The 22872-nt window shown below is 47.0% G+C and overlaps 1 protein-coding gene across 1 annotated transcript in view; it reads right to left on the bottom strand.

Annotated features, from left to right (window-relative positions):
- fam222a (family with sequence similarity 222 member A) overlaps positions 1–22872 on the bottom strand; it is a 510741-nt gene that overhangs the window by 135703 nt on the left and 352166 nt on the right. Inside the window, exon 6 of the mRNA XM_038816803.1 lies at positions 18149–18279. Within this exon, the coding sequence (XP_038672731.1) occupies positions 18149–18279 (131 nt within the window). The remainder of the gene's footprint in view (positions 1–18148; positions 18280–22872) is intronic.

The raw sequence follows: 22872 nt of genomic DNA, 5'->3' as shown, positions 1-22872 counted from the left end.
CACCCTGCCTGCCTTTCCCTCTGTAGCAGCATCTTTCTAACTCTGGCTATCTTCCCTCCCCATATAAATGTGGTAATCATTCTTTCAATCTCTCTAAGAAAATGCCTTTGGCAGGAAAATTGGCAGGCATTGGAAAATAAACAGAAATCGCGGCAACATGAACAATGTTCATTTTAACCGCCTGTACCCGACCCGCCAGTGACAGAGGGAGACCATCCCACCGCCAGTGAAAGAGGGAGACCATCCCACCTTGCCAGATCAGGTTTCAACCTCCCCACCAAACTAGAAAGTTGTACAGCCCCCCCACCCCTGCCCCCACCCTCGGCTGAGACATCACAAAATACTCACTTGTACACCGAGAAAGACCCAAACACCCGAAGCAGCTCCAATATTCCCCCTATTGACACACTCGGTTGCGACATGTATAACAACAAGTCATCGGCGTATAACCCTATGCTTTACCTCTACCTCTACCTCCACTCCACTCCACCCCCCCCCCCCCCCCCCCCACCGCACTAACCCTTTCCATACCCCCGAACTTCTTAACGGCTCGATCACGAGATAAACAGCAGAGGGGACATAGGACATCCATGCCTAGTCCCACAGTGGAGAGAAAAATATTCTGAGCTGATGTTATTTGTGCGGACACTCGCCCTCGGCTCCTTATACAGTAGGTTTACCCAGTCCACAAATTGTGGTCCAATCCCAAACCGGTCCAGAACTGCCATCAAGCACCCCCATTCTACCCGGTCAAATGCTTTCTCGGTGTCCAATGCCACAACCACCTCTGTTTCCTTGCCCTCCACCGGTGCCATAACCACGTTCAATACCCTCCTAATGTTCGAAAAGAACTGCCTTCTTCTCACAAACCATGTCTGATCCTCACCTCTCACCTTTGGGAGGTACTCCTCCAGCCGAACTGCCATACCTTCGCCAATACCTTTGCGTCCACGTTTAAAGGTGATACGGGCCTATAAAACCCACTCTCCGCCAGGTCCTTATCTTTTTTAAGCAACAGGGAAATCGATACATGCTCCAAAGTTTGTGGTAACAGCCCCTTCCCTATCGCCTCCTCAAACATCCCCACCATCAGGGGTGCCAGCTTAGATCATAGAATTTACAGTGCAGAAGGAGGCCATTCGACCCATCGAGTCTGCACCAGCTCTTGGAAAGTGCAACCTATCCAAGGTCAACACCTCCACCCTATCCCCATAACCCAGTAACCCCACCCAACACTAAGGGCAATTTTGGACACTAAGGGCAATTTATCATGGCCAATCCACCTAACCTGCACATCTTTGGACTATGGGAGGAAACCGGAGGAAACCCACGCACACACGGGGAGGATGTGCAGACTCCGCACAGACAGTGACCCAAGCCAGAATTGAACCTGGGATCCTGGAGCTGTGAAGCAGTTGTGCTATCCACAATGCTACCGTGCTGCCCAGCTTATCCTTGAATGTTTTATAATATTCCACTGGAAACCCATCCGGCCCTGCCACCTTCCCGACTGCATCCTCCCAATTGCATCCTTTATCTCCTGCTCCACCACCCCCCCTTCTAATGTAGCCCTGTCCCCCTCCTCTAACCTCGGGTACTCCAGCCCATCTAGAAATTCCTGCATCTCCTGGTCTTCCCAGGTGGTTCTGACCTGTACAACCTCTCATAGAATTCCTTAAAGACTTTGGTAATCTGATCTGGAGCTATCACCAACTTCCCTACCCTGACCCGCACCTGAACAATTTCCCTTGCCGCCACCTCCCACTGAAGCTGACCTGCTAACATACTTCTATCCATGCTCGTAAACTGCACCCCTTGCTCACCTCAATTGGTGCACCGCCTTCCTGGTAGATAGTTGGTCAAAGCTCGCTTGTAGTTCCTTCTTCTTTTCCAACTTTGCTGGATGCCCATCTTCTGCATAACTCCTATCTACCTCCAGCATCTCACTGATTACCCTGATGCTCCAACCTCTTCTCTTTGTCTAGCCTAGCTTTAAACAAGATCATTCACCCATCACCACTGCCTTTAGAACCTCCCAGACAACCACCTTTGACACAACCCTCATAACATTTACAAAGTATTTAGATGTGTACTTGCGATCCCAAGGCATACAAGTCTATGGGCTAAGTGCTGGAAAATAGGATTAGAATAGTTCGGTAGTTGTTTTTGACCAGTACAGACGCGATGGGCTGAAAGGCCTTTTCTGTGCTGTATGACTCTCTGAGCTCTGGTGCTCCTCATCAGAAGCGTCAGTGTCAGGTGGGGGGGATTCAGAAGCACTGAGGTGTTCCAGCATCTCCCCTGCGCCGGGGGGAGAATAGGCACGGGCCCAATCAGCTTCCCCCTCCATCGGGATGAGCTCCGGAAGCTCCACCGTCACCTGCCGCTGCCAGTCCTGAAACCCGCTTTTGGCTCAACCAGGATCGCGACACCCTCCGCCAAGGAGCAGAGACTGGGATACGTCCCTCAGCGAACACGACGCGTCCCTCAGTGACTGGCCCGTCAGACAGCGCCCAGCCAAAGATCTGGACACCTTTGTGACTGGGTCAAGCTCTGGAGCGTGCAGCCATGTCCATATGGGCCCGGTATATGGCTGCATGTGACTAGGCTCCCCTATCCTGAGCCTCAGCCATTGACCACACTGTACCACAATCCTTGGACACCTTGACCCATGGCTGTGACATTCTCAACAAAGGCTTCCACCGCAGATGCCACATGTTCGGTGTTGGTCTGGGTACCATGCATTCTTGGCACGATCTCCTGCAGCTGACGGCAGTTGGATTCCTCCAACTGCACCTGCAGGTGCTGGAAAGTTGCAGACACCCCATCCTGCAGACTCTGCCTCTGCGAATACATCCCAACCAGTGATGGGATTAATGTTTCCAGAAGCACAATATGTGCCTAGATTACAGCTAATTCCTGGGATCGGGCAGCCCTTCAACAGCCCACTCCCTCGGAAGGTCTTTACTTCAACCTGATGTCTGCAGCATGTGTGATGTGTGCACCAGAAAGTGTCACAGGAGCCTCTTCACTAATATGACCCACTGAGGTGATAGTCATCACCATGTCGTAATAGCGACATCAACATCCCATGAAAGAATAAAAATGATTTTGAATAATTGAAGTAGATCGAACTACTACATATTCTGTTTGTTGCATGATTAGATTCGATTGTTCTTTCAAACACAATAGCCATTTGTCATTTACAAAATTTGGACTAAAATGTAAAGAAAGGTTCCAGCTAAAGAGGTGGAGAATAGGAAAGGCGACCTATTTTAAAAGTCAATCAAATTCAGCTTTGACGAAGCCCAAAATTTATTTGGCCTCACATTTAACTAAAATTAACAAAAATGTAATCACCAACTTAAGGATAATAGGATTTTGCTGCAGTCCTAGTAGTGAGGCAGATTCATCTACTATCAATTTGAAAGGAAGCAAGAGGACAAACTAAGCATCAGGCTAATTACTGAGCTTGTAAGAAAATTAGCTAAACTGCAGCTTTTGTGTTGTATGTGAAATAATCAGTCAGAAAACGTCAATAATCCATTTGTACAAACTACATATAAGCTAATAACAGGAGCATCGCGCCTGGAGAATTGTTGGCTCTGCCTTCATCTGTCTAAGCCCATAACTCTGGAATTCACTACGTAAACTGCTCAACTCACAACCTAAAGCTCCTTAAAGCTTGCTTCTTTGAAAAAGCCTTTCCTCATCTACCTTATTGTTTTCTTATCCGACTTGGAATGAGGTTTTGCTTGAGAAACTCCTAAGAAACAGCTTATAGAACATAGATAGAACATTACAGCGCAGTACAGGCCCTTCGGCCCACGATGTTGCACCGTCCTGTGAAACCCTTCTAAAGTCCCTCTACACTATTCCCTTATCGTCCATATGCCTATCCAATGACCATTTGAATGCGTTTAGTGTTGGCGAGTCCACTACTGTTGCAGGCAGGGTATTCCACGCCCTTACTACTCTCTGAGTAAAGAACCTACCTCTGACATCTGTCCTATATCTATCTCCCCTCAATTTAAAGCTATGTCCCCTCGTGCTGGACATCACCATCCGAGGAAAAAGGCTCTCGATGCCCAGCCTATCTAATCCTCTGATCATCTTGTATGCCTCAATTAAGTCCCCTCTTAACCTTCTTCTCTCTAACGAAAACAGGCTCAAGTCCTTCAGCCTTTCCTCATATGATCTTCCCTCCATACCAGGCAACATTCTTGTAAATCTCCTCTGTACCCTTTCCAATGCTTCCACATCCTTCCTATAATGCGGCAACCAGAACTTCACGCAATACTCCAAATGCGGCCGCACCAGAGTTTTGTACAACTGCAACATGACCTCATGGCTCCGAAACTCAATTCCTCTACCAATAAAAGCTAACACACCGTACGCCTTCTTAACAACCCTCTCAACCTGGGTGGCAACTTTCAGGGATCTATGTACATGGACACCGAGATCTCTCTGCTCGTCCACACTACCAAGAATCTTACCATTAGCCCAGTACTCTGCCTTCCTGTTATTCCTTCCAAAATGAATCACCTCACACTTTTCTGCATTAAACTCCATTTGCCACCTGTCAGCCCAGCTCTGCAGCTTATCTATGTCCCTCTGTAACTTGTAACATCCTTCTTCACTGTCCACAACTCCACCGACTTTAGTGTCATCTGCAAATTTACTCACCCATCCTTCTACACCCTCCTCCAGGTCATTTATAAAAATGACAAACGGCAACGGCCCCAAAACAGATCCTTGTGGTACACCACTAGTAACTGGACACCAGTCAGAGCATTTCCCATCAACCACCACTCTTTGTCTTCTATCAGCTAGCCAATTTCTGATCCAAACTGCTAAATCACCCTGAATCCCATGCCTCTGTATTTTCTGCAATAGCCTACCGTGGGGAACCTTATCAAACGCTTTACTGAAATCCATATACACCACATCAACTGCTTTACCCTCATCCACCTGTTTGGTCACCTTCTCGAAGAACTCAATGAGGTTTGTGAGGCACGACCTACCCTTCACAAAACCATGTTGACTATCTCTAATCAAATTATTCCTTTCCAGATGATTATACATCCTATCTCTTATAAACCTTTCCAAGACTTTTCCCACAACAGAAGTAAGGCTCACTGGTCTATAGTTACCGGGGTTATCGCTACTCCCCTTCTTGTACAAGGGGACAACATTTGCAATCCTCCAGTCCTCTGGCACTATTCCTGTAGACAAAGATGACTTAAAGATCAAAGCCAAAGGCTCAGCAATCTCCTCCCAAGCTTCCCATAGAATCCTAGGATAAATCCCATCCGGCCCAGGGGACTTATCTATTTTCACACTTTCCAGAATCGCTAACACCTCTTATTGGTCTTATTGTCTTCTTAAATTACTTGGTATTAAGTTTTGTTTGAGAATGGTGGCACAGTGCTTAGCACTGTTGCCTCAGTGCGAGGGATCCGGGTTCGATTCCGACCTCGGGTGATTGTCTGTCCGTGTCTGCGGGGGGTTCCTCCGGGTGCTTCTGTTTCCTCCCACATTCCAAAGATGTGAAGCTTAGGTGGATTAGTCATGGTAAATTGCCCCGCAGTTTTCAAAGGTTAGGTGGGGTTACAGAGATAGGGCAGGGATTGGGTCTGTGTATGATGGCGTTCCAAATGGTCGGTGTACACTCGAGGGGCTGAATGGTTCCCTTCTGCAGTGCAGGGACTCTATGAACACTCCTGAGAAACAGCTTGGAGCATTTAATTAGGTTAAAGGTGCTATATGTGTGCATAGCTCCATAAGTACAGTTTTCCTTTTGTCATGAATCTCCCCAGTGCAGAGAGTTTAGATGCAAGCTGGCAACGGCTGAGCACTAGAGATCTCAATGTGCACAAAAGGTCACTGTTAGATTAACAAAATAAAGCCATGCAGCTTACCAACACAGAACATTTCTCACTGCTTAAAATAACTAAAATAATTGTAACATTTTGCAGGTTGATATCGGATCTTGCATGTGGGAAAAAGGAGACCCTGTTCTGTTAGACTGTTGGATCTGAACAACAAAAGAGAATGGTTTTGACAAGACCAAAGGTTTAACTTAGACTGGGACTCTTCTGTAACTGAATAAAAATGAGAAAAGACCAATGAGTCTTTTGTCTTCTCTCATCAGGGTCTAGTCATATAGACTATTCTCAAGCAATGTAATATCCACCAAGGCTGACAAATATTGCTATGAATTTGGATAAATAATTCTTATATTTCCCAATCAAGGCTGCCCAATTTGACCTTCCTCAGGCTAACTGGGAAGGGACAATAATTTCCAGCCTCGCCAGCAACATCCGTATGAATAAAATAACGGCTGCGATTCTTTACAGCACTGTGAGCTTCATAGCTCTCTGGAGCTAGGAGTGGGGTAAGGATTATTTATTTATTTATCAAAACCTTGCTATACGAGATTAAATTAATAGGGACCATGAGAGAATGGTATCTGTCCTGACATTTTCTGTTTCCTTCTTGGGGAGACCCTGGTAGCAATAGTGTCAAAATGTTTCTAAGTTAACCTGTCCAAGTTGGACAGAGTTTCATGCAGTAACTTATTTGCTCATATGTTCTCATGATATATTCTCATGATGAGTGCTGAAGGGAAGAAAGCAGAGAAATTGAAAAAATGAACCAGTTTCAAAAATATTAGTTGGTTCTGTATAAGCTACGCCACATTTGAAACTTCCTTTTTCCCTCAAAATAAAATATTAATAATTTATATGGATTGCAAATCAAGCTTAATTTTTGTGCTTTATAAGTCACAGCTTTTATTGAAATAAATATGGTTCTACCAAGAACTGCTTGTGATATTAGAGATACAATTCATTACATTCTCTTCTCCTCCCCAGCCCTTGACTATCAGTGATTGAAAAGGAGTTGTGGTTAAATGAGAATCAGGGGAAACTGAATAACTCTTAAAAATGATTGGCATAAAGGAGACACAATGGTGTCTGTCACAAATGTATGCCAAAATTTACCTTTTTCTTCCTCCATTAAATTCTGTTGAAGCCTGAAAAGTGCATAAGATGAAGGATAATTTTATATAAATGTACGTAGTTTTGCACGTATTTATTAAACACAATACATGGAATTCAACACTCACTTTTATAAGTCTACCTGATTATCTTCTAATGCAAAGTACAATGCCATGTGCTTCAGCTTTAGAGAAAGAGGTGTGATTTTATCTGTCACAAATATTTGATGAAACCTTTTGCTTAAGAACAAAAAGCTGATCATGCTGTGCGCGGTAACTGTTTTTAAAAGCTGCATCTATGGAGTTGTTTTTTTTGAAGTATAACTTCTAAATAATTACTGTTATTGTCTTGGGTTAGGAAGGGGTTGGTAGCTCTCTCTAGAGTAACACTCTGCCTATTTATGCTGGCTGAATTCAAATAGCTCACTTTAGACAACAATAAGAATGTAGTAGGGAGAAAAGCAGTCTCCATCATCCCATTAATTGAGCCATTACATTACTCCTTCCATGAGAGGATTGAACGGTGGCTCAGTGATTAGCACTGCTGCCTCATGGCGCCGAGGACCCGGGTTCGATCCCAGCCCCAGGCCACTGTCCGTGTGGAGTTTGCTCATTCTCCCAGTGTCTGCGTGGGTCTCACCCCAACAACCCAAAGATATGCAGGGTAGGTAGATTGGCCATGCTAAATTGCCCCTTAATTGGAAATTTAAAAAGACAATCCCTACACGAGGACACTGAGACCAGAGTGACCAAGAGTCACTACCCAACCTTTATGACATCTTTCTAAAATAACCATTCTTCATATGAATGTCTGGACCTGCACATGAGCATGATCCTGTTCTTGCCTAAGTCACATAGGTACAATTTGTAGCAGGCGACATGAGAAGTGGTACCCTTGGCTGATTTTGATTCAAACCCCCAGTCTAGGGACATTGAGACTATTGTATTATCCAACTGTTATCTCAGTACGAGCCATGAATCAAACGATCTTAATGATATAGCACTGCAGGAGGTTGTTCTTTCACTCACCAACCCTAGTAGGAAGCCATGAGCTGCTTAAAATTTGTATTTTAATCTTTTACCAAAAATAATAACATACAGCATGTCTCAACGATGTCCTTATTGATCAAATTATTAAGTCCCACTTAGTCTTTTAAATCAAGCACAGCAATTGCATACCTGAATCTTGATGACTATGCTCATTCGACCCTTAAAACTGGTGATATACGAACTTGGTTTAATTTGTCGTGTGCTTTCTCCTGGATCAAAGAGCTATGATCTTTTTGAAATATGCTCATAATCTAGTTTAACAATGTAATGAGAGAAGGAACACATTAAACCAAGGCTCTTCCAGCTTATACTCATGATTCAATTAGCCATTGGAGACTTAGAGGTTTTAAAAGAAAAATGTCTCAGCATCCTGGTCAAGAACCATCTCTCAATCAAAACAGCCAAAAACAAATCAACTGGTCATGCATCTCGCTACTGTTTGTGGGATATTGTTGACAAACAATGCAACGTTTGCCAAACAGTAACATACTGTGAAGTGCTTTGAAACGTTTCAGCATATTTGGATCACAGAGGATATCCAGTGACGGTGATGTGCTCAGCTGATGCAAATCAGATCGCTCTCCTCTTAACCAGAAGCAAATTGGCACTTTTAGGTGGATTTTGCCCGAAAATCTGAAGGCAAATTAACCTCATTGGAGAAAAGAAAACAACCACTAAAAAAATTGCAGCAAATGGGAGATCAAGGGGCCAAAGGGATGGCAGAAGTGGCAGAAAGGGCCATGAGCAGCAGGCAGAAAAGCCGACGCACCCACGAGGCAAGGGGGCCCTGGCCAGCCAGGAGAGAGGGAGACCATCGACCCAACTATGAACCTCCCCCCCCCCCCCAATCATCTGAAGATGGATGGAAGACCTTCCTCAGAAAGGAGTTGGCTACCATGAAAGAGGTCAGGATCGAAATCCAGGCGGCGGTGATGGAGGCGATGGTCACCATGCAAAAGACAATCGGCGGGTTGTGGTGATCCACTGTGTACACCTGTATTAGGGGATGTAAGGTAGGACCTGCACTACAAGTTCGCCGGTAGCCCCTGCCGGCTATTTCCACCCACAAGGAGCCGTATAAATATGCATGACCTCCTCCTGATCAGCCATTTCGCCAGCTACAGCAGGAGGCCACGCATCTGACTGTAATAAAGCCACAGTTGTACCAATCTGAGTATTTCGTGCAATTGATCGTGCATCACGGGTTGGGGAAGACAGTGGAAGCGCAGGAGAGGACGATCCACGGCCTGAAGAGAGCCTCGATGGACAAGAGCGACATGATTGTCGCTCTGGAAGCAGACGTTAATAGGCTGATGGTGGCCGAAAGGGAGCTTAAAGGGGAAAGTCAACATAATATTCGGATTGTGGGCCTACCAGAAGACTTCGAGGGTAGAGACCCAAAAGGCTACGTTGCCCAAATGTTGGGCAACCTAGTCAGGAGAGACAGCTTCCCCAATCCCCCAGAACTCGATAGGGCACACAGGTCGCTCAGGCCGAAACCCAAGGCAGGGGAGCAGCTGAGAGCGATCATTGCGAATCTGCACCGACATCAGGATCGGGAGAGGATCCTGCGGTGGGCAAGACAGACTAGAGCAGGGCTGTGTTTAACCAAGCAATGTCAACCCTATACAAAAATGAGGCGCGATCTGGTATGCTGTTCCCAGCCAGGCTCTGGGTCATGTACCAGAACAAAGAGCACTCGTTCAATACCCCGGTGGAGGCAAACAAAATTGTGCACACCAACAGCCTGGACAAGGAACAGGCAGGGTAGTGATGAAGGCTGATCAGAGGAGGGTCGCTAAAGAAATAAAGACTCATTGGACAGTTATCATGTTTGCGCGGGACTGTACTGCTTCGTTCTGATCATAAAGACTGGGTCACAGGAGAGAGTGAGGTCAGGGAACTGCAAGCGAGGGTACAGACAGGGAAAGTGGACAGTGAGCGGGAATAAGCTAGGGGCTAGATCAGCCCCGGGAGGAGAGCAGGGATAGCTAGCATGGGAAGACAAACAGCAAGGGAATGCCTGGGTGGGGATGAGAGAGGGAAGGAGGAAAAGAAACACGTAGGGAACAGGAGGGCAAAAACTAAATGGCTCCCGGATTGGCTTCGGCAGGTAGGGAACAGGCTGAGGAAACGAGATGGTGCCACAAGCAGCCACTTCGGAGGGTCCCTGGGCAGAGGGAGACCCCGGAGTGCAGGGTTTAGCCACAGTGGCTTGTAATGCAGAACAAGGCCAACAGCGTGGGTTCAATTCCCGTACCGGCCTCTCTGAACAGGCGCCGGAATGCGGCGACTGAGGGCTTTTCACAGTAACTTAATTGAAGCCTACTTGTGACAATAAGCGATTATTATTATTATTATTGTGTGTCCTCTGGACAAAGGGAAACCCTGGATTGCAGGGGGCATCCACCAGGTAAGTATGGTTGATCCCGCAGGAACGTGGGACAGAAACCCCCATCAGGATTATCACCTGGAATGTCAGGGGACTTAACAGCCCAGTGAGAAGATCCAGAGTCTTTGCCCATTTAAAAGTCTGAAAGCCGACATAATCTTCCTGCAGGAGACATACCTGAGGGAGAAGGACCGACTGTGTGTAACAGAAAACTGGGTGGGACCATTCATGCTATGGGACGAGGGCTAGGGGAGTAGCTTAACTGATTAGTAAGAGGTCGAGGTTTACCACGACAAAGACCAAGGGGGACCATACGTCATGGTCAGCAGTGTCCGGATGGGGCACCTGTAGTTCTGGTAAATGTGTACGTGCCCAACTGGGATGACACAGACTTTATAAAGAAGACCAGGGGCAGCATGGTAGCACAGTGGTTAGCATGATGGCTTCACAGCGCCAGGGTCCCAGGTTCGATTCCGCTTGGGTCACTGTCTGTGAGGAGTCTGCACATTCTCCCCGTGTCTCTGTGGGTTTCCTCCAGGTGCTCCGGTTTCCTCCCACAGTCCAAAGATGTGCAGGTTAGGTGGATTAGGCATGCTAAATTGCCCTTAGGTTAGATGGGGTTGCAGGGTTACGGGGATAGGGTGGAGGTGTGGGCTTAAGTAGGGTGCTCTTTCCAAGAGCCGGTGCAGACTCGATGGGCCAAATGGCCTCCTTCTGCACTGTAAATTCTATGATTCTACGATTCACCAGGGCGGAAATCCCCAACATTGACACACACCAACTGACCGGGGGGGCGGGGGGGCGGGGGGGCGGGGGCGACTTCAACTGTGGACAGGGGACAGGGCCCTCTGACGGACCGATCAAACCTAAAACAGGTAAAAATACAGGCATGGCTAGAGAACTGGGAGCATTCATGGAGCAGATAGGGGCGATGGACCCATGGCGGTTTCTACACGCCAGTGAGAGGGAATTCTCGTTCTTTTCACCGGTGCACAAAGCATATTCAAGGATAGACTTCCTTGCAGTGGGAAAATCGATGCTTCCAGAAATAGCAAGGGCGAAATATTCCGTGATAGTCATCTCTGACCACGCTCCATATTACATGGATGTGAGGTTGGAAACAGGCTGTGCCTTACGCCCCACATGGAGGCTAGACACAGACCTCTTGGCCGACAAGGTCTTCTGCCGAACGTGAAGTCTCACCTTCCACGTTCTGGGAGGCACTGAAGGCTGTGATTAGGGGAGAAATTCTAGCCTACAAGGCTCTTGGAGACAGAGAAGACAGGGAAGAGAGGGAGGCCAGGCAACAACTGATTAACTCCATTCTAGAGGTCGACAAAAGTACTCTGCGGTCCCAACTGCAGAGCTTCTGGCGGAGAGGAAAACAACTACAAATGTACTTTAACCTGCTATCCACCAGGAATGCAGTGCACCAACTCCGCCAGACACTGGGGACTTTCTATGAGCACGGAGAAAAGGTTGGTCGCCAACTGGCTGACCAGCTGAGAAAGCAGGCAGCCACGAGGGAGATAGCCGAGGCGAAGAATAGCAGAGGCAGACTGGTAACCGAGCAAAAAGAGATCAACCAAGAATTTGAGACCTTCTACCGAGGGCTGTACACCTCCGAGCCCCCCGACGTTGGAGAGGGGGTGGGGGGTGAGGATGAAACGGTTACTCGATGGACTGGACATGCAAATCGTGGGGGGCAATAGGCAGGGGGCAACTGGAAGCACCAATAGATCTGGGAAAGATCGTGGAGAGCATCAGCTCCATGCAGGCGACGAGTTCCCGGCAGACTTCTATAAAAAACTCACACCAGGCCTGGCCCCACACCTAAGGGATATGTTCGCAGACTTGCTTGCGAGGGGCACCCTGCCTCCTCTGCGAACACAGGCCATGATATCACTGATACCCAAAAAAGACAAAGAATGCAGATCATTCAAACCCATTTTGCTGCTCAACGTAGACGTAAAGATACTCGCGAATGTTCTGGCCAAGAGAATGGAGAACCATATACCAGAGATGGTCATAGAGGACCAGACAAGCTTTGAGAAGGGTAGGGAGCTAACTGGTTACACCAGGCGACTGCTGGATGTAATAATGACCCCATCCGGGGAGAGAACACATGAGGTGACCGTCTCCCTGGTTGCAGAAAAGGCCTTCGACGGAGTCGAGTAGAAGTACCTCTTTGAGGAGTGTTTTGGCTCGGAGCGGGGTTCACCTCGTGGGTGAAGCTCCTCTACAACACCCCCAAGTCGAGAGTTCGGACCAACATCTGAATATTTCCAGCTGCACAAAGCACAAGTCAAGCATGCTCACTGTGCCCGCTCCTGTTCGCCCTGGCAATTGAACCACTGGCGATCGCTCTGCGAGATGCGAAAAGCTAGAAGGGCATTCAAAGAGGAGGCAGAGAGCACAGAGTGTAACTCAATGCGGATGACCTGTTCCTCTCAGTCTGTGTGGAGTTTGCACTTTCTCCCCGTGTTTGCGGGGGTTTCCTCCGGGTGCTCCGGTTTCCTTCCACAGTCCAAAGACATGCAGGTTAGGTGGATTGGCCATGCTAAATTGCTCTTACTGTCAAAACGGTAGGTGGAGTTACGGGGATAGGGTGGAGGTATCGGCTAAGTAGGGTGCTCTTTCCAAGGGCCGGTGGAGACTCGATGGGCCGAATGGCCTCCTTCTGCACTGTAATATTCTTTGATTCTCTTAGACCCACAATACGGCCTGAAAGCAATTATGCAGCTCGTGGAAGAGTTCGGAGCCTTCTTGGGCTACAAACTGCACCTGTTCAAGAGCGGTGAACCCGAACGGTGGAGGGACAGAGCTGGAGGGACTACCATTCAAACAAGCCCAAAACAAATTCCGCTACCTGGAGATCCAGATAGCCTATGACTGGACATGGAGCCACAAGTGGAATCTGACCAGTCTGGCAGAGGAAGTTAAAAAGGACCAACAGAGATGGGATGCACTCCCACTTTCCCTGGCAGGGAGAGTGCAGACAATCAAAATGAATGTACTGCCGAGGTTCCTCTTCCTGTTTAGATCCATACTGATCTCCATCCTCAAGGCTTTTTCCATAGTATAGACAAAATTCTCATGGCGTTTGTAAGAACCCAAGGATCCCTAAATCAACACTGCAAAGGAGGAAAAATATGGGCTGTCTAGCCCTGCCGAATCTACAATACTATCACTGGCCAGCTACAGCAGAGAAGGTGAGGGGAACCCAACATGGAATGGGTGAGGTTTGAGGAGTCCTCCTGCAAGGGAACAACCCTCCTGGCCCTTGTCACTGCAGCGCTCCCATCCCCCCCCCCCCCCCCCCCCCCGACGAAATACACATCCCGCCAGTGGTGGTAGCCACACTAAAGACATGGAACCAAATGAGATCTAACTGAGATGTCCCCCATGGCCCCCATCTGCGGAAACCACAAATTCCCACCAGACATGCTCGACGCCACGTTTAAAAAATGCAAACAGGAGGGGGGCTCTTGCAGTCAGGGAAGTTTTCATAGGGGACAGACTAGTGACGTTGGGTGAACTGACAGAAGACTCGGAACTACCGACAGGACTGCCTTCGGGGCATCGGAATAGCCAGAGGTACATATGGGGAAGAGGGCCGACGCCCTTGCTTTTGCTTCCTTAATCGCACGCAGGAGAATCCTGCTCGGGTTGGCGATCAGCAGCACCACCCACAGCGGAGACTGGCTGGCAGACCCGACAAGGAAGACAAAGACAAAAACATAGGCATACTATACTACAAAAGCTGGTGGCAAACTGGAGGATTGGGAGAACTTTAAGGTTCAGCAAAAGACTACTAAAAATAAAATCAAAATAAAATGAACTACAAAAGGAAACTAGCAGAAAACATAAACACTGATACCAAAAGCTGCTCTAAGCACATAAGGAGGAGAATAGCCAAAATAAATGTTGGCCCTTTAGTGGACGAAACTGGTGAGGTAACAATAGGGAACAGAGACGACAGAGGCACTGAACCAATATTCTGCCTCCAGCATGGTAGAAATTTCCCAAAACTACAGTTAATGCAGAGGAACACATAGAAAACATAGAATTTACAGTGCAGAAGGAGACCATCCAGCCCATCGAGTCAGCACCGGCTCTTTGAAAGAGCATCCTATCCAAGCCCACACCTCCACACTATCCCCATAACCCAGTAACCCCACCCAACACAAAGGGCAATTTTGGACACTAAGGGCAATTTAGCATGGCCAATCCACCATTTACACATTGCACATCTTTGGACTGTGGGAGGAAACCAGAGCACCCGGAGGAAACCACGCACACACGGGGAGAACATGCAGACTCCACACAGACAGTGACCCAAGCCGGGAATCGAACCTGGGACCCTGGAGCTGTGAAGCAATTGCACTAACCACAATGCTACCGTGCTGCCACTTGATGCAACAACCATGCACAGGGAAACGGTATTGAATAAGGGCAGATAAGTCTGCGGGACCTGATGTCCTGCAGCCTAGGGTATTAAGGGAGGTAGGGCAGAGATAGTGGATGCATTGGTTATCATATTTCAGAATTTCCTGGATTCTGGAAGAGTCCCGGTGGATTGGCTAATATGATACCCCTATTCAAAATGGCAGAAAGACAAAAAGTAGGAAACTATAGACCAGTCAGCTTGACCTCTGTGGTGGGGAAGTTGCTGGAATCAATAATGAAGGAGATGAGTTAACATTTGGAAAGGCAAACTCAATCCACCAGTGTCAACATAGTTTTATGGAGGGTACGTCATGCTTGACAAACTTGCTTGAGTTCTTTGAGGTCGTAATCAGCAAGATATGGGGAACCTGTGGATGTGGTAGATCTGAACTTCCAGAAGGCATTTGGCAAGGTGCCTCATAAAAGACTGATCCAGAAGGTGAAATCACAGGGGACTGGGACTAAATTGGATTGAGGATTGGCTGACTGACAGAAAACAGAGGATCGGGATAAATGGGTTCTTCTCTGGCTGGCGAACTGTAACTAGCGGGGTGCCACAGGGATCAGTTCTTGGACCTCAGCTGTTCAGAATCTATATAAGTGATCTGCAAGCAGGGGCAGAGTGTAACGTAGCACAATTTGCAGACCATACTAAATTGGTGGGAAAGCAAGAATTGAAGAGAGGATAAAGATTTTACAGACAGATATAAAACTCTAACAGGACTAGACTAGACTGGATAGATGCAGGGAAGATGTTCCCAATAGTGGGTGTGATCCGAACCGGGGGTCACAGTGTAGGGATTCAGGGTAAACCATTTCGGACAGAGATGAGGAGACATTTCTTCACACAAAGGGTGGTGAGCCTGTGGAATTCATTACTGCAGGAAGTAGTTGATGCTAAAACATTGAATATATTCAAGAGGCAGCTAGATATAGCACTTGGGGCGAATGGGATCAAAGGCTATGGGGAGAAAGCAGGATTAGGCTATTGAATTGGATGATCAGCCATAATCGTGATAAATGGCAGAGCAGGCTCGAAGGGCCAAAATGCCTCCACACCTGTTCCTGTCTTCTAAGTATCTATAATATATAGGCTAGAAGATTGGGCCAAAATTTGGCAGATGGAGTTTAATTTAGAAAAGTGTGAGGTTATCCATTTTGGCTGAAAAAACAGAAAGGCAAGTTATCTAAATGGAAAGCAGATTCAAAATGCATCTGGACAGAGGGATCTCTGGGTGTCTTTGTTCATGAATCGCAGAAAGTCGGTATGCAGGTACAAAATGTAATTAAAACGGTAAATGCAACAGTAGCTGGAGTAGAAAAGTGGAGAAGTAGTGTTGCAATTGTATAGGGTGTTGGTGAGACCACATCTGGAGTACTGTGTCCAGTTTTGATCTCTTTATTTGAGGAAGGATGTAGTGGCATTGGAGGCAGCTTGGAGGAGATTCACCAGATTGATTCCGGGAATGAAAGGGTTGATGTATGAGGAGAGATTAAACAGTCTGGGTTTATACTCGCTGGAGTTTAAAAGAATGAGGGGATCTGATCGAGGTCTATCAAATACGGAAAGGGATTGATAAATTAAACGTAGATCAAATATTCCCCCTTGTGGGGCAATCGAGAATGTATGATCACGGATATAGGTTGAGAGGCGGTCGGTTTAGAACTGAGATGAGGAGGAACTACTCGCAGAGGTTGGCGAATTTGAGGAACTCGCTGCCCCATAGTTCGATGAAGTCAGAGCAATTAAATGATTTCAAGAAGTAGATATATTTCTGATTTTAAAAAATGTTTTAAAGGGATACGTGGAACAGGTAGAGAGGTGGATCTGAGACCAGGAAGAGATCAGCCATGATCTGACTGAATGGCGGAGCAACCTCGAAGGGCTGAATTGCCTACCTTGGTTTCTAATTCTGATGTTACTATTCTTTCCATTACCGTCAAATTGACTGGTATTTGAATTCCCTGTGCATGTTCTGCCCCCTTGTAGAAATATAGGGATTACATTTGCTGTCTTCTGGAACTTCATCTTTTCGAACAAATATTAAATACATGTAATAATTCCTCCACTATATCTTCCCTGGATTCCCTAAAACACATGGATGCAATGCATCCAGACGACAGCCTTTATCGCCTTTTGATTTGTTTCTTCAATACACCTCTTCTTCATTTTAAATGCACTTATCTCATTGCTCATCACATCATTCAATGTCATATCGACCTGCTCTATCTCCATGATAAACAGTCACTGATGGGAAGATGATGGCATAGTGATAATATAACAGGACTAGTAATCCAGAGGCCCAGGCTATGTTCTGGGGACATGGGTTCAATCCCATCATTGTGGCTGTGGAATTTGAAATCAATTAATAAATCTAAAGCTGGTCTCAGTAATGGTGACCATGAAACAATCATGATTGTCATAAATACCCATCTGGTTCACTGTTATCCTTTTGTTGGAATACGGACCAGAATAAGGTTATTAGCTATACCTGCTAATAATATTTGAACAGCGCGCTACAGGTGTGTAGCAACTCCATTACTGTTCAGAGAGTGGGCTGGTGAATTGACACTTACACAATGTACTCCAGTGGGCTATGTATCTACTGTGATAGCTTTTCTTCCCCACCCTTTTCAAGACCAGCACATCATGTGTGTCGCTGAAGCATTTTCTGATTTAATTTCAGACCTCATGCCTTACTGTGCCTCACCATCCAAACTATGTGCATACTTTTGATCTCCTAATATCTTTTAGTTGTCTTACTGATATCATTTAATAGGTTCCTGCTTCTTCATTATGAAGTTTGCCATCTTTCCTTCCTCCTGTTTTTTTTTTTTACAACCTGACAAAGGAGACAGTTTACTTTTCACTTCTAAAGATTAATATATGTGGCAAACAAGTTTTCTCTTCAGATGCTGTAATAATAGCTGTGCATTTCAAACATCTTTAATTCCATCATTTGCAGATTTTCCTTTTACGAGCATCCATTTTATTATTATTTTTAAATGTAGGATACATATTCCTCGTACTTTTCCCTTCTGATGTAGGAGTACAATAAAATGGAAAATAATCCTAGACTTTGCCGCCATTTGATTAATTAGAAAAGCTAAACCTCTTCAAATATTTTCTTGTTGTTTAGATTGTACTAGCACGCACAAGAAAGGTCCAAATCAAGATACGGGAGCACAACCACCACCATTTGCATCATCATGGTAGCACTGATACACACCCCAGACTGCTATCAAATTCCACTCACATTTCAGTGACTCCAGCGTTTTACTGGGACATGACAAACGTTGCGAAGGTGGGTTCTGTGTTCGCTGAAGACAGGCCAACATGATGGACGAGCTGCGTTTATTCCCGCAGTCAATGCCCTCAAATATTACACTGTTAAATAAAGAGAGAAAAATATAAGAACCAAATACTTTCGAAAAAAAGAAAATGGTATTAATTGTGGAATTCAAATCACACTAAAGCATAATTATTTGTGCAGGTAAGGCCTGAGGACCAACTAATTGCAACCACAAAATTCCTCAAAATCAAGAATTCCTATTAAATAGGTTATTCAGCCATGTGAAGTAGTAATAGTATTCCTCATTCTTTTTGCTTGTAGATTAGCTTTAATTTTAATCAAGAACATTTATCTGGGGCTCCATAGCTACAATAATCAATCCCAATCAGAAATAAATAATTTAATTAATAATAATAATAATAATAATCACTAATTGTCACAATAGGCTTCAATGAAGTTACTGTGAAAAGCCCCTAGTCGCCACATTCCGGCGCCTGTTCAGGGAGGCCAGTACGGGAATCGAACCCGCGCTGCTGGCATTGTTCTACATTGCAACTTTGACATGATCGACTATACCAATTTCCTGCAACACAACACCACGCTACTGCCATCCAGCTGTATAGAACTGGCCTGGTTCCATTCTTACCTATTCAATATAGCCAGAGATCACCTGCAAAAGTTTTTCATCCTGATCTCGCACCGCCACCACTGGTGTCTCCCAAGGATCTAGTCCTGGTCTCCTATTTCTTAACATGCCACCTCTTGGCAATATTATCTCAAAATGCAGCATCAGTTTCCAGATGTTTATATTGACAACATAAGGGAGACAACAGCACAGGTCAGTGAATTGCTGACTTACACATTGGTTGGACACTTTGGTAGTACTTTCTCTGTGTGTTTTGTAGATAATCGGTTCATTTGTCTACATCATTGAAATTTTTGCTTATAGCATCATGTAACAATCTTTAGCAGAAAACATAATCAGTGACATTGGATTTCTGTATTTGAAATCTCTCACAAATCACATTAGAAACAATACATTTTCCAAACAAATAAGTGTTATTGGGTGATAGTTCGCTGAATGGTTGCAATGAATAGTTTGCCAAGATGGAGCCAATGAAAGCCTATGACAAAGGAGAGCAACAAGGCTTGAGATCTGCTAGGTCCTAGGTCCAGAACCCAGGGCGATACGTTTATAAATTTATGCAGGCCATTCCAAAATTCGATGAGAAGAGGGAGGGTTTTTTTTTGTTTTTTTATAGGGCTTTTCAGAACATAGCAACCCAAATGGGTGGCAGGTTGGCACAGTGGTTAGCACTGTTGCTTCATAGCAGCAAAGTCCCAGGTTCAATGCACGCTTGGGTCACTGTCTGTGTGGAGTCTGCACGTTCTCCCCATATCTGCGTGGGATTCCTCTGGTTTCCCCCCACAACTCCCGAAAGACGTGCTCGTTAGGCGAATTGGACATTCTGAATTCTCCCTCTGTGTACCCGAACTGGCGCTGGAATGTGGCGACTAGGGGATTTTCACAGTAACTTCATTGCAGTGTTAATGTAAGCCTACTTGTGACAATAATAAAGATTATTATAATTAAATGGAGTGGCCAAGAGCAAAGTGGACATTACCCATTCAGAGTAAACTGACGGGGCAGGCACAGGATGTCCATGCTTCCCTGTCAGAACAGGAGTCTAAGAATTACGATGAGATAAGGAAGTCTATTCTGGATGCATACGAATTAGTCCCCGAGGCATATAGGTAAAGGTTTTGGAGTTTAAGAAGACAGCCGGAGACAGACTTATGCAGAATTCGAAAGGATTAAGCTGCATCATTTAAAAAATATATATATTTTTATTGGTGTTTTAAGTTACAGATACACAAAACCAAAGAACAAAGAAAAGTACAGCAAAGGAACAGGCTCTTCGGCCCTCCAAGCCTGCACCAACCATGCTACCCGTCTAAACTAAAATCTTCTACACTTCCGAGGTCCGTATCCCTCTATTCCCATCCTATTCATGTATTTGTCAAGGTGCCCCTCAAACGTCACTATTGTCGCTGCTTCCACCACCTCCTCCGGCAGCGTGTTCCAGGCACCCACTACCCTCTGTGTAAAAAACGTACCTCGTACATCTCCTCCAAACCTTGCCCCTCGCACCTTAAACCTATGTCCCCCAGTAATTGACCCCTCTACCCTGGGAAAAAAACGAAAGGAGAAACAAAGTTTTGCATGTAAAAGGCAATGCAACAACAGTAATAATAATTAAAAATAGGAACAAGAAGATTTGAGTCCCTCGCTGTCACCTTAACCGTGACTGGGGCTCCAATGCAACTTAATATTTACATCTATTCATTAGTGTTTGGTTTTTACAATGGTTTGTTAGGTTTCAACTGGGGCTCCTGCCGTTCGACGGTAAGGGTTGCCTCCAGCTTTACATTTATATACACAGGTGTATTTGGGATCCTTCCCCTCACTCGTGGGGGGGGGGGGGGGGGGGGGGGGGGGGGGTCCCGCTCCCAACATGAGCTTGAGTTTGAGGGAGAGTGGGTTCATTCATTACCCTGGTTTCTCCACACACCCCTGTTGGCTGCTGGTTGCAAGCATGTCTGTGACGAGGTTTGTGAATTTGTTCCATGTGCCATGGAATCTCACCTCGGACCCTCTTATTTCAAATTTTACCTTTTCTAGCCTCAGTAATTCGGCCAGAGAGCCATTCCAAGGCCAGGGATGGCATTGCCAACTCCCACCTAGCAGTCTCCACTGGCAGTGAGGCAAAGGCTAGGGCACCGCCCCTTTCCCTGTCTAGAGCTCTGGGTGCTCTGACACCCCGAAGACCGTCACAGACGAGCACGGCTCCACCTTGACCCCCTCCTTAGACAGAGCCTCAAAGAAGGCCATCCAAAATTCCCGGGGTCTGGGGCAGGACTAGAACATGTGGGTGTGGTTGGCCAGACCCCTCTGACACCACGCATACTTGTCCTCAAACCCACTCACACGCGTCTTGGCAAGGTGTGCTCTCTGCACCACCTTGAGTTGCATCAGGCTTAGCCCAGTGCAGTATGAGGTGGAGTTGACTCTGTGCAGCACCTCGATCCAGGTCCTCCCACAACTGCCATGCCCAGTTCCTCTCCCCACTTCCATCTGGTCTAATCCAGTGCTGACTCTTTCTACCAGTTGTTGATATATGTCACCACATTTGTTGTCTCCTAACCAGTCCGGCCCTATCATCATTTCCAGGATTGTGTGTGCGGGTCTATTGGGGAATGTTTTCATCTCCATGTGGAAAAGATGATGCAGGGGCAGATATATGAGCTCATTCCCTTTTGGGAGTTGGAGTTTCTCTGTAAGTTACCCCAGGGTCATCAATCTGTCATCATGCACATGTCCCCCACTCTCAGCGTCCCTCCGTCTTCCCCCCACGTCCCGAATTTGACACCAATCCTCGCCGGGGCGAACCTGTGGTTGTTGCAGATGGAAGCCGCCGTGAGCATGTCACCCAGTTCGAAATGGCACCTAAACTGATTCCACATCATCAGGGTGGTTACTACCACTGGGCTCCTAGTGTGTGGAGTTACTTCCAGGTGTGAGCCACTTGGATCCCCAGGTATCTGGGGCGCGATTCTCCAACCCCCACGCCGGGTGGGAGAATCTCGGTTGTGCAGGGCGATTCCTGCCACGCCGTCCTGGCACCCGCACGCGATTCTCCCACCCCTCAAAACGGCGTGCCCGTTTCACGACAGGCCGTTCGGAGAATCGCTGCTCGCCGTTTCTAACAGGTGAGCGGTGATTCTCCGAGCGGCCTGCACAATCAGACGGGTTCACGCTGGCGCCAACCACACCTGGTCGCTGCCGGCGTGAACAACGCGCGAACGCTGCGTGTGTGGCGTGTGGGGGGGGGGGGGGGAAGGAGGATCAAGCACCAGGGGGGGTGCTCAGTAGGGGTCTGGCCCGCGATCGGTGCCCACTCTAAAGGACTCACTCTTTTCCTCCGCCGCCCCGCAAGATCAGTCCCCCATGTCTTGTGGGGCGCTCGCGGGGAGGAAGGCAACCGCGCATGCGCGGGTTGGGGCCGGCCAACCTGCGCATGCGTGGGTGACGCCGGCCAACCTGTGCATGCGCGGGTGACGCCATTTAAGCGCCGCCGGCCGCGTCATTTACGCGGCGCCGCTTTGATGCGGCGCCAAGGCCCGGCTCGCGTAATTGACGCGGTGCCGCTCCTAGCCCCCTGGTGGTGGGAGAATAGGGGGCAAGGAGTGGCCTCCGACGCCGGAGTGAAACACTCCGGTTTTCACTCCGGTGTCGGCACTTAGTCTCCCGTTGGGAGAATTTCGCCCCTGAACTTGATTCGGGTTACTTTGAACAGCAGACCCTCCAACTCTGCCAATAGCCAATGTTGTTCCTTTGTTCAAGAAGAGTATCAGGGATAATCCAGGGAACTACAGACCAGTGAGCCTTACGTCAGTGGTAGGGTACTGGAGAGAATTCTTCGAGACAGGATCTACTCCCATTTGGAAGCAAGTGGATATATTAGCGAGAGGCAGCACGGTTTTGTGAAGGGGAGCTTGTGTCGCACTAACTTGTACTTTTCTTTGTTCCTCCCTCTTCATAGAATCATAGAGTTTACAGTGCAGAAGGAGGCCATTCAGCCCATTGAGTCTGCACCAGCCCTTGGAATGAGCATCCTACTTAAGCC

The sequence above is a fragment of the Scyliorhinus canicula genome, chromosome 1 (assembly GCF_902713615.1).
Source record: "Scyliorhinus canicula chromosome 1, sScyCan1.1, whole genome shotgun sequence".
NCBI classification, from domain to species: domain Eukaryota; kingdom Metazoa; phylum Chordata; class Chondrichthyes; order Carcharhiniformes; family Scyliorhinidae; genus Scyliorhinus; species Scyliorhinus canicula.
This window is presented reverse-complemented; position numbering and strand designations above follow the sequence as displayed.